This window comes from Pagrus pagrus (assembly GCF_965226575.1).
Source record: "Pagrus pagrus genome assembly, chromosome: 20".
NCBI classification, from domain to species: domain Eukaryota; kingdom Metazoa; phylum Chordata; class Actinopteri; order Spariformes; family Sparidae; genus Pagrus; species Pagrus pagrus.
The window spans coordinates 15,499,551-15,514,328 of NC_140207.1; the positions used below are offsets into that span (position 1 = coordinate 15,499,551).

The 14,778-nt window shown below is 42.3% G+C and overlaps 1 protein-coding gene across 5 annotated transcripts in view; it reads right to left on the bottom strand.

Moving 5' to 3' along the window:
• Nucleotides 1–1,704: 1,704 nt before the first annotated feature.
• Nucleotides 1,705–14,778, bottom strand: part of LOC311249393 (uncharacterized protein) — a 96,957-nt gene continuing 83,883 nt past the window's right edge. For 4 of the 5 annotated variants that reach the window (XM_084340400.1, XM_084340399.1, XM_084340401.1 and 1 more), the window contains 6 exons: nt 13,021–13,130; nt 12,208–12,282; nt 10,764–10,857; nt 10,620–10,660; nt 5,444–5,546; nt 1,705–2,338 (listed from right to left, as the gene is read on the bottom strand). In XM_084340400.1, coding sequence (XP_084196526.1) covers nt 1,964–2,338; nt 5,444–5,546; nt 10,620–10,660; nt 10,764–10,857; nt 12,208–12,282; nt 13,021–13,130 — 798 coding nt within the window. In that variant the 3' untranslated portion in view covers nt 1,705–1,963. Of the gene's footprint in view, nt 2,339–5,443; nt 5,547–10,619; nt 10,661–10,763; nt 10,858–12,207; nt 12,283–13,020; nt 13,131–14,778 lie in introns of those variants that run through there. The other variant, XM_084340403.1, reaches the window with a different exon arrangement.

Genomic DNA, 14,778 nt, shown 5'->3' on the forward strand with positions numbered 1-14,778 from the left:
TTTGTGAGAGAAGAGCTCATGGTGTGGAAATTAAGAGCCTGTATGTGCTTGTGTGCGAGTGTGCCGATGTGTGCATTCGCGTCTGTGTGTGTGAGAGGCTGACTAATCCCTCCACAGAGCTGAAACGAGTTAAAAACACATCAAAGGGAAGCTTAACCTCTGTGAAACCTCACCGGGTTTTCAAGAACAACAAATGATCATTCTCCTCATTGTTTCCACGGGGACTCTTTTCACCGCTGCGCCGCTGACTTTTCCCTCAGTCCTGGGAGTTTTCAAAAAAAGCCTGTGGTTTCATTTTTAATGACTGTGCCGTTTGTGTAAGTGTGCGCGTGCGTGCGTGCGTGCGTGCGTGTGTTTGTGAAAGAATATGAATGCGCGCTGATGTGTGAGTGGGTGCACGCATGTGTGTTTGCACATAAAAGGAGGGTATTTTTGAGTGTGACATGGCAAATGAGGAAAACCAAGCTAACAAGGACATGCAGCTCTGCTCGAAATCATTAAAATGTACGACATCCTGACCAACTATACAACAGCTATGTATGTACAGAACCAATGAAGGATGAAAAAAGGGGGGTTCGGAGGACAGGTGGGAGAGAGTGGGGTACAGGTGGGAGGGGGGGGAGAGTGTGGGAGAAGATGAGGAAGCCAAATGTGGCCTGAGACCCTCTTTCCCCACAATTCTCATTATCACAGTATAACAGCGCTCCTTCTGTTTGAGTTCAGATATTAGCATGCTTCTATTCCTCGTCTCTGCCTGTGTGAGTGAGCAACGCTCTGGTTCAACAGCTAGAAACATATAAAAAGAGCCGTGAGACACCTGTAGACGCACAAGTAAGGACAGCAGTTCAATGTGGCTTGAGTGTGCCACAGTCACTGCTTCAAAACCACATTTTAGATAATCTGCAGAAAGGTTTTGCTGATTAGAAACGCTACCTGTATCGACATCTTTGTGTGCCTCACCAGTCAATTCAAGAATGCCTAATCATGGCATGTTAAGAGGCCTGTTAACATGCTAGAAGTAAGAAATATCAGTCAGCATGTTGACAGAAATGTACGACCACTCACAAACGTGTGTCTGTTTTTATTTTTCCGTCTTTCCAACACAGGGGGCTTCAACACAGCAACAGAGAAAAATCAATAAATACTTTTTAAAGTGTAAAAACAAAAATATAAAACATCTATGATAATAAACATTCAATCGCACACAAGCACACACTCACCCACAGAGACAGAGGCACGCAGACACACAACGTACCAGCACATGAAGACACAAGGCCACATTCACCGCAGTCGATGCAGGACACATGGCGCACAGCTGCAGCGTAATCAGAGACTGTGTTACAGCCACTCGCATCAACATCTGAGGTATGTCTGTGGATACTGATGATGTGCCGTGCCTCATTTATCCAAAGCTTCGAATGAATGAGGAGGACGCATTCATCAACGCTCAAGAATCCGCAGTCAGTCACTGGTTCTGTTTTGTTCGTTTAGGTTGAATTAAATTGATTATGGTTCCTCAGAACTTTTGGGATTTTCAAGTAAGTGCAGACACAAAAACATGTTTTAGTGCTTAGTGCTACAGTTTTGTTGCAAAAAAAATAAATGAATCACTATTTGAAGAAGAAATGGCTAGTGTTAGAAGCTACCACTGCTCAGAGCAGGCTGAGAATGCAATCGATTGCTTTTTGCAAGTGAAATGTAAAATACTGTAGAAGAGAGATTTTATTTTACATGCAAAAATGTGGAATAAATGTCTTCATGGCACAATAGTAGAGACATGATCAAGTTGATTTTTGACAATTTGATGAAATTCCATCATTCGCTGGTTCTGGAGGACCCCTCCGGCAAAAAGCACCCTGGGACTTGACTTTGACCTGCAGGACATTAACCTCATACTGAGCACGCTCCCTCGTGAGGAGCTGGAGGTCAAGAAGTCATGACAGGTCAAAGTCTTCAGGGGGCTTCATTTGGTCAGATCCCTGCTTGTCCTCCCAGACCGCGCAGCTTCCAGAGACACAGAGGCGGTCGGTCTAATCCTGAATGCTTCAGCTGAAGCCTGGGACTCACCTGGCCTCTCTAGCCCGGCTCCGCTTAGCTCGGTCCGGGTTAGAATCCCATCAAAGTCCCCTGTGTGCAGGCTCAGGGGATGAGGGAGGCGGACGGATGAGGGTAGGGAGGTGGAGGTGGAGGGAGGAGGTGGGCGGGCACTGAGGGAGAAGGGGAGGAGGACGGAGGAGCGCTGCTGGGAGGTGGGAGGAGGAGGAGGAAGCAGTCGCATGGACCTCTCCTCCTCCAGCTGCCTACGCAACCGCTTATTCTCCCCGCTGAGGGCGTTTAACTGGAGAGAGAAAGAAAGAGACATATGCACAGAGGAAGACAAAGACAACAACAACATTTTTGACGGAACAGCTTCATGTGCGACCGTGAAACAGACCGAGGAGAGCGAATTTCCGGGCGAAAGTTTCAAGGAAGTTTTGACATCACACTCATTTAGTGAAATCAACCAAATTAAAAAGCAATCATTTGAAGTTACCAATAAATATCCAGCATCAAAAGTCAACAAGCTATCAGGTTGATGAGGTAGCTGACACTCCATTATGGGCTTAATTCATCTTTCACAGCTACTTTCATGCCTGTTGAAACAGAAATGCAAATGGAAGGAAAAAAAAATGTGCCGGGGTTTCAGGAAAGGATTGCGTTCACAGTTTGAAACGGTTGCAAGTGGGAGTCACGCGACGGTGTAAATTTCTACATGAAAACAACCAATTTGAGCGATCATTAGAGGTCGATTTGACACAAAATCATCCGTGACACAAAACAAATCGCACGTCGTCAGAACATGATTGGGCTCCCTGGAACACAATTACAGACTAGCTAAATTGAGGGTGTTTTATTTTTTGACAAGGACATTTGGGTAAAGGCAGGGAGGAGAGTGAGTTAAAACGCGGCTTTAAATGGCAAAAAAATAATAGCATTTACATTTTGTTGTACAGCGTGGTAATTATATGCAAAATGTGCCAGTCGGAAAAATTGTAATAGGGCAGATAAAAGGGAATAAAAGATTTGAAATTATGTATTTTTAGCGACGAGGAAGAGTAAAATAGAAAATTAAAGGATGGGGAGTCAAAGAGACACGTCGGGTAATGACAGTTGCACTCGTCCACATCTGTTTTTTGAGTGTGCGTGTGTGTCTGTGTGAAAGCTGCGGTTAGAGAATGATGTCACATCGACATGTCTGGCCATGTGTGTGCGTGTGCAGGCGTGCGAGTGTGTGTTGGGGAGAGAGAAAAACACAAACGGAGATGAGACAGACACATTTCCGGATGGTTCTGCTAACATTACCCTTCCAGACATCTCACACACATGCACGCACACACACACACAAACACACACACACACACACGCACGCACGCTCAATAAATCTGAGCAAATGTATTACATCTGATGACTAGGAAAAGCAAGGTCTTAGGCTTAACCCTCGAAGAGCCAATGACATGTCGATGTGTCAGAACCATCCTAAGACGCTTAAAGAGTATTTGCTATCTTCAACAGGCAAACATCCGACAACGTGTTCATTTTATGTGACGCCAAAAGCAATAGAATTTCCAGATGAAAAACACTGAGGTTGACATTTATAATTAACCGTATATTCAAGGGGACCTGTTTAATTTCCCCCCGTCTTTGGATGCTCTGGATGCGCTCCTAATTGCAAGGGAGGGGGGTGAAATTAAAAATCACAGCTTGTCTCCTCAACCCCTCACATACGGCGGGTGAACTGGTGTGCATATGTTCGGATGAAAAGGATGTGTTTAAGTGGGGGAGAAAGAAAGAAAGGAAGAAAGAGACAGACAGAAAGACACGGAGGGGGGTGCTTCATTGCTGGTGCATGAGTGTGTTTGCACTTTTTCTTTGGTAAAGCTGGTTTTCCATTCAAGTGTTTTAATAGGAATTGTGAAAATTACTGAGCTAGAAGAGCCGAACAAAGACGGCAAACTTCGGGCAGGTTTCTTCTCGTCGGCAAGAAAGTTTTTTAAATCTGGTTATTTTTGAATGGGGTTTGGGAAAGGAAGTTGGATTTTTGGAAACACTGTGCAATACTTGTCAATCCACCGTCTAACGCAGCTGCTTGTATGGAGGGTTTTCTTGGAATAATGCGTCTCTTTTTCATCACTGCATGAAAGCATGAAACAACCTGGACAATGGCTGACACTAAAGCACAATAACAGCTCGCCTAATGCTAATCAAGTCTTCAAAGAATCCCAGCTTTTTCCGCTGATGTTCCTCTTCATCCAAGATGATGAGAAATCACTTAATTTGCATCTAATTTTGTGTGACATTTCAAAAGTTTGCATGAAATTTGCTTGACAGTCGGATGGAAATCATGCGCGAGACTGAGACTGATCCAAAGCAGAGACACGGACCTGATTTATAACCCTTTTACATAGATAGACTGAGACATCCTATTCAGCTTCTGCGCCGATATCTGTATGTGTGTGCGAGTGTGTGTCCAGTGGACAGTGAAGGGAATAGCCTTGTGGAAATGAACTGTCCGTATCTCATCCTCTCCAACTCTGCTTGTATGTTTGTGTGTGTGCAGACTGTCCATGTTGGATCAATATGTGTAATGATTCACACTAGAGATTAAGAGGTGCTATTACACACCTGACCTGTTAAACAACACCTCTATCGTTCTCTCCATCTGCTTCTTCTTCCTCCATCCGCTCCACCTTCCTCCATCTCATACACGCAGCTAATGCCATCTGCTTTTCCACCGAAACAACGCTGCATTATAAACTTCAACAAGTACCAGCTTTCTTCGTAGCCCGTCAATCAGCGGGCCATTCTGCAGACTAACAAAAGTCGGGTGAGCCGTTCCCCAGGCCCTGGAGTTTTGGAGAACTGAGGGGGCTGAGGAGTACTTTTGATTCGTCTCTCCTTTGGTGATTTGTTGACTCTTGTGAAGTTCAACACAGTAAAAAATGTCAGCTTTTCCTCAGAATATTCCTCTGTGTTTTTCCCCCCACATTGTTTTATCACAGCGGGCCATTTCCCTACGCTGTCATGGAGAGATCAGCACGGCTGTATTGATATACATCCCTCTCTCAGTTTCATGAAAGGGAAATCATTTACCAGTGGAAAGAAACGTCACTGCTTTTTCCCGATACGATTTGTCCCCCCTTCCCCGCGCTGCACACACGCCCCCACCCCGCTGCCGACTTTTTACTTTTATCGTAGGAAGGGGAAATGGATGTCTGCGTGCGCCTGTGTGTGTAAGTGCGCGTGTTCGTTTGAAGTTGGACGCATGAAAGCTTCCTCTTCTGTGTGAGCTCAACAGCAGGTGGGCCGGTGTGTGGGTGTGTGTTTGTATCTGTCGGGTAAAAGGACTGCCAGGACCTGGTGTGTGTGTGCGTGTGTGTATACTTGTGTGTGTGTGTGCTCTTACTTGTTGATTTAGCATTCCGATGGCCTCCAGGTTGCGTCGCAGTCTAGTCTGCATGTCCTCGAGTTTGCTGAGGTTTAGAGCAACACAACCCTGCTTTTCCGTGCTGTAACACAAGCGTACGTACACGCACAAAGAAACATATATGAGAAATAGACTTTGACATCTTTACAGTACATCTTCGCACCTGCAGAATAATAAAAAACTTTGCTTTCTGGCTGCTGCTTGAAACTGGCTCATGTGTTCAATAAAGAGTACACTTGTGAAACTCATTTTTGCACAATGATATGCGTTCGCGAGACGAAACAGTTTCGATCAAATGTCCTCGAAATCTGGGGCATAAAGAAGTTGGCGCACATCATCTTCATTATAACCATCTTCATTATAACTTATTACTAAACTCAAAGATGGGCGAGCAAATGGGTTCCAGAAATCATTAAATTATATATGAAAGCGAATAAAAAAAAAATACAAAAACAAAACGAACGCAACCGCAGCCAGGGAACATTAAGAGTACAAGAAGCCATTTAAGATTTTAACTGTTTATTAAAAACGTTTTGGGAAATGACAAACAAATGTTAGGGTCTGCTATCTTCAGACCCAGGGCTGACTTAAGGAATGTCTATTAAATTAACGACGGTGGATAATGGTGCTCTGTACGGGCTGAAGAGCTTGCTGCCCCCGCTTTACGCTCTTTCTTTCATGCCCCAGTGAACCTGTCCAGTTAGCATTCGGAAAAAACCTTCTAAATACTTTATTGAAGACTTCTTAGCCCATTAAAGTAGCACTGTACCTCCCCAATGTTAATTTTCTTGTAAAAGAGCAAGCTGGGATTTCCTATCAGAGCAGCGGATGGAAAGACGGTCCCGTTTTGCTTCAGTTGAGAAGACGCGCACGCTCCCTCCAAACGCTAATAAATGGCATCATTGTTCCTGTAGATGTGGGCGAGCTGACACACACACACACACACACACACACACACACACACACACACATACGCACACACAAACTTTTGGCCCTATTAGCCATATCTTTAAACATTTAAGATCTGAGGAGACACTTGATGGAGATGCTAATATATGAACTGACATTTTTGTCTGAAAAGTTTATGAGACTCATTAGTGGAACCATTGAGCTCCCATGTATTTGTAACCGTCTATGGTAAACCTCAACCACGACACAATAAAACAGCAACATAAACAAAAGTGACAGTCACACTACTGCACAAAAACAATATCCACTTTACTCTCCCCAAAATATTGGATTTCTCGTTTGGTTTTTTTATTTGGTTGGCAAAAACTCCGAAGTCAATTCACTGACTGATGACTCTAATCCGTTTCTAATGAACCACTGTTTAAGTCTTAAATAAACGATGAAGGCAAAATACAAAAAAAATATTTAGCATATTTATTTTCTACAATTAATTTGCCCGAGTATGTACAAACAGAAAATGAAGCATGACAATTAATCTGAGAAGAATCCCATAGAAACACCGGCTGACAGAACGTAATCTGAATCCCTGCCTTTTAACTAACTCACTAATTAAGCTTGTCCAATGTAAGCATTTTTTTTAAAGAAACCTCATTTCCTGAAAATGACATCCATAAACTGAACATAATTGCAGCTGACCCTTCCAAATCTTTTAATTTCACACCATAATGATGATACAAAGAACATTAATAGGAAGAAATGCTGGAATTTCCTTTGATCTCTCAAATTGTAAAAGTTTCCACTGCTACATATTGAAGGAAAAACAGGAGCCGTTAGCTGCAGCTCCATAAAAATCCAAAGCGCCGCATCTCCACAGCTTCTTCACATGATTTAAACTCTTTCCTCGATGCTAATGTGGTCTTCAGCACATCATGAAACATCACCGCCGCTGAGACAACTGTGTGAGATTTATGCGCCCGATGTGAGAAGGCAGCGATGCGCTGAGCGCTTGGCATGACGCCTGTGTAAACATGTGTTCCTGTGTTTACACGCAAACATGGATGTGTGTAATTAGCGGCCTAACCCAATCAGCATGTGTATAATTACAGTCATTAGTGTCAAAGCCAAGCTGCCGTGCTCTCTAAACCCGGCAATAAACTACATGGTTCCCCTCTTGCTCCAGTCTCCACTCTCATCGTTCTTATTTACTGCTCCCATCTCACATTTTATGCAAGACTTGACTGTCTTCTCACACAGTCGCCCTCTTATCTCCTCTCTCTGTCTCTCTGTCACTTTGGCTCTCTGTGTTTGTACAAATTCTCTGCTGTGATCACTGGCTGCTCTTAATTGGAAGCACATTGTTAGTGGTGCGACTGATGATGCCTGATGCTTTATGAGCGCTTCCCCCCACATGGGTTGTGTCACACAGCCGCAGCAAACAGCATCAATCTCTGCTTCCTCCACTTAGTGCATTTCAGTAGGCACCGCTATTTTAATTTTTTAAGACATTATCTGAGATAATTTGAGGTGAAACATGAAGGATCTTGATAAATCATTTCATTAACTTGAGATTGGAGTATAATTGAACAAACAAGAACCACTTTTTGCATGGTAGGGCTGTTGTCAGAGCTCATTCTTTTTCCTGCTTTATTTTCACGACATTTAAACGCAGAAATGTGACAAATTACATCTTTAAGGCAAACAACTAAGTTCAAAAGCCCAGTCTTTTAGAGCCGTTTTTCCTCTTTTGCATTGCTAATAATACAAGAACAACTGGTGCTTTAGTTTTGTAGTTTTAGCTATTAGAGGTGTTATTGATAACATTCAGCAATCTCTCCCCTTCCATTGCATTCACATCGCAACACCGCTGTTCGGATCACCTGCCCTCTCAAGTGATTATGCTAGCCAATGCTCGCTACCATTGTTAATGCTAGCTAGCAAACATAAGCTAACACGAGCTAGCTAATGCAAGCAAGTTTATGTTGCCAACATTAGGGCAGTACTACGGCAGTACTCCCTCAAACTGGCAGCTACCAAGACTCTTGATCGCTGACTAAACACAGATATGACGGGATGCCAGTGTTGTTATACTATTGGCTGACAAACCAAAATAACATTATACAGAGATAAACATAACAATCATTTTGGACCTGACAAAATGTATTAAATAATTCATTTACAATCATAGTAATGTTTTTAAGGAAGAGAGACACTTTTATTCTACATTTTCTGCATGCTCTGTAGATGTATTATTTTCTAAAAATGATTACATAAAAATGTTATCAATATGACTGTTAAGTGAACCTTGTGGTAAGAGTCTATTCTCTTACTACTGTTTCCAAGGTATAAAACTGAATTTGAAGTCCTGAAGTTGATCAGAAAAATGGGCAATCCCATGCTGTTGAGGACAATTGTGTGATATGACTGAAAGCTCCAGAACAGTTACTAAATGGATCTGGAAAACTGAGATCAGGAACATATGGTTACAATTGGTTGGGTTTTATTCTGACGTACACATGCTTTGTGTTGAAATGTTAGCTGCTGCGCCGCATTAAAAGCTCTTCCTATAACCGTGTGCTCCAGATGTCATCTTTCCAGATCCTGCAGCAGTTGCCGTGCCTGTTGATTCACGGGTTTGACTGATTTGACACAGAGATTTCTTCATAATTTAGCTAGAAAACGGACCTTTGTGGTTGCATTGTTTTCTATATGATTGGCAGCAGATATATGGGGTTGCAAACAAATCCCCTGATTCTATTTCTAACTTAGATTTCCGTTTTTAAATGTTACAAAACTAAAAATAATCAACAAAACTGCAAAGTGTAGCTATAATTTGGTATCAAGCACTTTTTCACGTTTCAAATTTAAATGTAACAGAGACCTCTATCTTTTATTAATCTAAATTTCTATCTCCTCCGCTCCTCTTCTCTTCACCTCTCTGTGGGCCTCACTAATACAAACTGCCATCCACAACGCAAAGCCTTGACACTCCAGCTGCTTTGGAACAGTAGGCCATGTAATCATAATACATTTCTTTAATAAAGGCATATCTAATGACAAAACCTTCACGCCGTGTTGATTGCTGTCAGTGATAGTGACAGGTGGGAGACACTGTGCAGATATCCCCTTTGCCACCCGTAATGAGATTTATACACTGAATGTATATGGCAGAAATCATGACATATCTGTTGCCTTATAGCTGCATGATTTTCATACATATGGCATTTCTGTGAGGGGGGGGGGGCAATAATGAAATGAAATAAATTAGGAATCCTCATAATAAAGAAAAGAGGAGAGAGAACAGAGAGAATGGATGGGGAGATGCTATAGAAGAGGCTTTCATTCACTGTTTTTATCTCGTTCCATGTTATTATATTCGCTCAATCAAAACCCCTCTTATGCATACATCTATATGAACTGCCTCTCCCGCTCTGTCCCCCCCCTCTCCCGCTCATTCGCAATTATGAGGGAAAGACAAAGAAAAGCGATTCATCTTTCTGTCGCGGCCCCTTAATGATATCATTAAAATGACTGACAGCTTTGAATAGCATTGGAAACCTACCCCAGTCAAAACAAATCTGATCCGTTTTGGAAACAGAGCCTGGTGGTTCGTTAGGGGAGGGGGGCAACATGAGCGTGTGCAAAACGGGGCGAGGTGGGTGTAAAGGGGGGTGGTGTTGTTAATGAGGGAGACCTTCGGGGGGTCACACTGGGGGTATGGGGAGAACTGCTGCAGGCAGGTGCCCCGGCAAACACCCTCTTCCCACACGCACACACCCTCTGTTCTCACTTCCATCCTACACCAAATCCCATCTGTGCCACATTCATTTTAATTGCCTTAATGAAGGTAATAAATATATCTCCTCTCTATTGATGAATGCTATTTGACAGCCATGGGGGTGGCAGGCAGGAGAGGATGGGCCCTTGATTGGAGTGTAATCATTGTTAAAGGCCCAGCATGAATAACGTTTGGAGATTGAAGAAGAGACACACACACACACACACACACGGGCACACACAGGTGGCTAAGCCCACGGGGTGTTTCATTCACAACTTGGCACTCCAGCTGTTATTATCATCATCAGCTTTGTTCGGGCTAGATTGCGTGTGAAAGAGCGAAACATGACGGGCAACACTTTTGTTGGATGTGAATGCTAAACTCTGATCAGCTGGTGGATGCACACAAATGTATGCGCTCATATGTACGGTCACGCGTGCACGCAAGCTCGCGTACACACAGATGACTCACGTTCTCTCGTCTTCCCGGATGCCCCGGTCTCGGATCCGGGCCTGCAAACAATAATAGAATAAAAAACAAACCTGTTAGTGATCGACTCTCTTTTGTCTCTCCCTGTTTGTACTTCATTGCTTTTTCCACTCTGCACTTGTTCACCTTGAAGCGTTCCGTGTCTCTCTCCCTCTCATCCGCCACTTCTTTCAGCCGCTTTACCTCCGCCTTCAATGTGTCATTAGCCTCCTGAAGATGTCTGACAAAGCCAAGGAGATGCAGAGCCAGAGTTAAACAGAGAAATATACATAGAGAGGCAGACGCGGAGAAAGACAGACACCCATTATCATCAAGAGACCCTTGTTAACATGGCAGACAAAATATTCTGCCACAAATTTGGCAACGGGCTCTGTGTTTCTCTGCTTCCAGAACAGACTTTAACTAGCAGTTCAGGCATTATCTCCAACACACACACACACACACACACACACACACACACATATCCTGATCCATTATAATGAAATGCTATATTTCCACTGTGCAACCAAATCTCAGTATCAACAATTGTTAAAACAAGTTCTTATTGGGATGTTTGTCGTACCGCAATATGAAGCATCAGAAGCATGAAGTAGTTTTATTTAACTGGTGTGGAAGGAGAGATATATTTTCTTATCCTCAGCATTTTCCATGGTAACAGGATTCAAATCGCCATTCTTGAAGCAATTGGTACGGGGTATCATTCATATTCAAATTCAAATAAAGATTAAGGTTAGCGACTTTATCTATTGAATACTTTCATTCATGCTTAGCTCACTTAGTTAAAGCTTCTAAAACCTTGAAAGTGCCACGGTGTGTCTGTTTTTAATGATGCTTTGTTACATACACTAATTCCGCTGACCTCCCCAGGAAACTCGTGTATATTCAGGGAAGGTGCTGGGCTCTAAACACTGTACGAAACACAAGGCCCGTGTGCGCCAGGTGTATAAAGACTGTTACCATTGCTACAGGTTGCCATAACAAAAACACAAGAACCAAACACACGGAAACACTCGGTCTAAGTTAAGAGCGAGAGAAAGAAAAAGGAAAACGCAGACACACAGTGGTGCTGCTGGGCGGGGCTGAGGGAGGGATGGCACCGCAGGGGGGTGGCATGACAGAAGACGGCTAGACCAGTTTGATCTCTGGAAAGAGGGATATGTCACGCCCATGTCTGTGCGTGTGTGTGTGTTCGCTTGTTTTTGTGTTTCTGTGTGTGAGTCATGATGATGCAGACATGCAAACTGACTGTCAGGTGCGAGTATGTCAGAGAGTCCACCTGAATCCCTCCAACACATGCATAGAAACACACACACACACACACACACACACACACACACACACACACACACACACACACACACACACACACATTGTAATCCCAAACTCTCCTGGTGGGAAAGGTGACCCAGTTTGCAGGTGTAGCATTTAGCGGAGCTGTTTTTTCTCCATCTTTAGTCGTCTTTAGTAAACAAATACACCTCAAAGGATTGACTCACACACACAGATGCCCACACAAACAAAAAATCGCTCATTAATCAACTATAGTTTTCACTCTGAAATAAACACTCACTCTTTCTCTTCTGTGACGATGCGCAGCACCTTATTCTGGGCCTTCATCTGGGCAGTGAGACTCTCGTTGGACGCTCTGAAAAGAGAAGACAGACTCTGAAATCTAAACATTAACTTGAAAAATACACCCAGTATGGCTTTTCTGAAGATATAAACAGTGTTTGTATGAAATATATGAACTTATGTACAAATTTGACCTACTTTACTTGAGTTTTTCCATTTTATGTAACTATATACATCTAATACTTCTCAAACACAAATACAGTACATTTTACTCCACTGCATTCGCCACGAAAAGTTGACTTTTTAGCTACGTGGTTCTCACAGGAGACCAGCTACACTACAAACATGTTATGTCTTATAGAATATGATGCATCACTGTAGATTAAACTACTTAACAGTATTAAAATGAGCTCTATCGTAAACACCTGCAGCATAAGCACATTTTTTGCTGAATTAAGTGAGGTTTTGAATGTAGGACTTTTACTTTTGGTAAAGTACTTTCACAGTGTGGTAAATACCTTTACTTAAATACGGAAGTCCAAATACTTCTTTCACCACTGGTTATAAACACCTGCCAGTTCAACATTATTTTTTGCAGCACTATGTGCTAAATGCAACACACAAGATAATGTAGTAGTGTTTCTTTAATAATTACTCAGTAGGCTTTACATTGTAGAAAAATAAGACAAAAAAATGAAAAAATATACTGCAAACACACACTTTCAATAAGAAAACATACAGGAAACACTGATTTGTTGCTGTTTATAAGAGTTTTTGATGTGCAAATGTTATGAAAGCAGTGTGGTCGTACTTTTGTTCAGTAATCCAACGGTTGACATTTGTCATGACCAGCTGGCTCTCGTGGCGAAGGTTTGCATTGTCAGAACGTGTCCCCTCAAGCCCCGACCGGAGTGTTTCCACCTACAACACACAGTCAAATATTATCTGTCACAACAAAAGCCGCCATACGACAGTGTGAATGGCAACAATGTAAAATGCTGTGCATAGTTTTTCACATTTCCCCTCTGTTAAGTTATTTTCCTAACTGTATACACCCTCATCTATTCTCTGACTGAACACCAGCATTAACACCATCTGCGTTTTAATATGCGTTTGTTAAAACAGAGTTTTGAGGCTTATAAAATATTACCTTCACTTAAGAAAGTATTAACATCTAACACTGGCAAATGGCAGAAGGGAGCCAAAGGTGTGAAATAAGGAAATGTAGAAAAAAAAGGAGGGGATAAGTAAGGCTCTGATAGATGGGGGAGGGCAGTGGTAAAATAAATGTCAAAAATAGAGCATAATAGCAACACAAGAGAAAAATTAAGTAAGTATAGAATAATGGGGGATGAAAGAGATGCCATTTGCAGACGCAGGTATAAATAGCATGGGGAGTATTAAGCAGGTTTTGCACCTGGAAAGATGGAGGATGGGGGGAGAGCAGAAGAAGACTGAAGACAAGATTGCAGGGGGGGTAAGAAGATGGGTGAGGGGTGAGAACAGGGATGGGATGGCACTGGCCAAACTGCTGACTTTTTCATTCTGCTTATCAGTCAGGACCTTTCCAGGCCTAAACTCTGGGGACCCTGACACATTACCCTTATCGCCATGGAAACACCTTGATATGCCATCCCATCTTCCCACAAAGACTTGGGCAAACATGAAGAAAAAAAAAGAAAAACTTTCCAATATGTGGTCCATGATTTAAGTATCCAAAAATGTCATATGATTAACCTAAAATGTCAAAAAATATCAACTGCTGGGTGAGTTGAATCATGAACTGTGTGCATGTGTGTGTGTGAGCGTATGTGTGAATTCGAGACCAAATATTATCCTGTTGATGTTCATCTGGATCACCGCAGAGTTAAATGTTACAGAGATGATAAGACACTGTTGATGAAAGCTGGAGTAATCAGAGAGGTGATTACAACAATAAGAGCAAAGAATGGAGGGGGGAGGAGGTTTTAAAAATAAAACAGAAACGCAGTGTTCATAAAGTCTGGTGACTTGTGTTGTATAGTAATTGCTCGTGGTTTATCAGTGTGTCTTTTAATAGCAGTCAAACTTCTATCAGCCACACAGAAATTGGTTACAGGACTCCAGCCTGTGCATCGCACGTTTAACCCTTTCATGCAGGGATAACTGAACAAACTGAACATAACAAAGTAATGATTTTTAAAAAAAATGTTTTTACTCTTGAAAAGTGAAAAATCTGAAGACTATTTAATATTGCTGTGTAATGAAATTATTAAAGTGTAAACTGTATCACAGTTCCAAATAAAACATACAAAATAATGCAGAATCTTCTTAAGTACAACGTCCACAGAAATAAAAGGATTTCTAACACCGTATATGGTCTATTTTCTTTTCTTTCTGTCTGTTTTTCAAAGAATACACTTTTTAGAGGTACTTGGTGCATCTCCTCTACTGGAATTGTGGACAAGGCTTTGCAACATGGTACTCCACCTTAAATGATTAAAAGTGTCTCCAAATATCAGTCCACTATAGTGGACACCGTGTATGTAAGGGTTAAAGTGAAAATATCTTGCTTTCAGTTGCCTGAGGT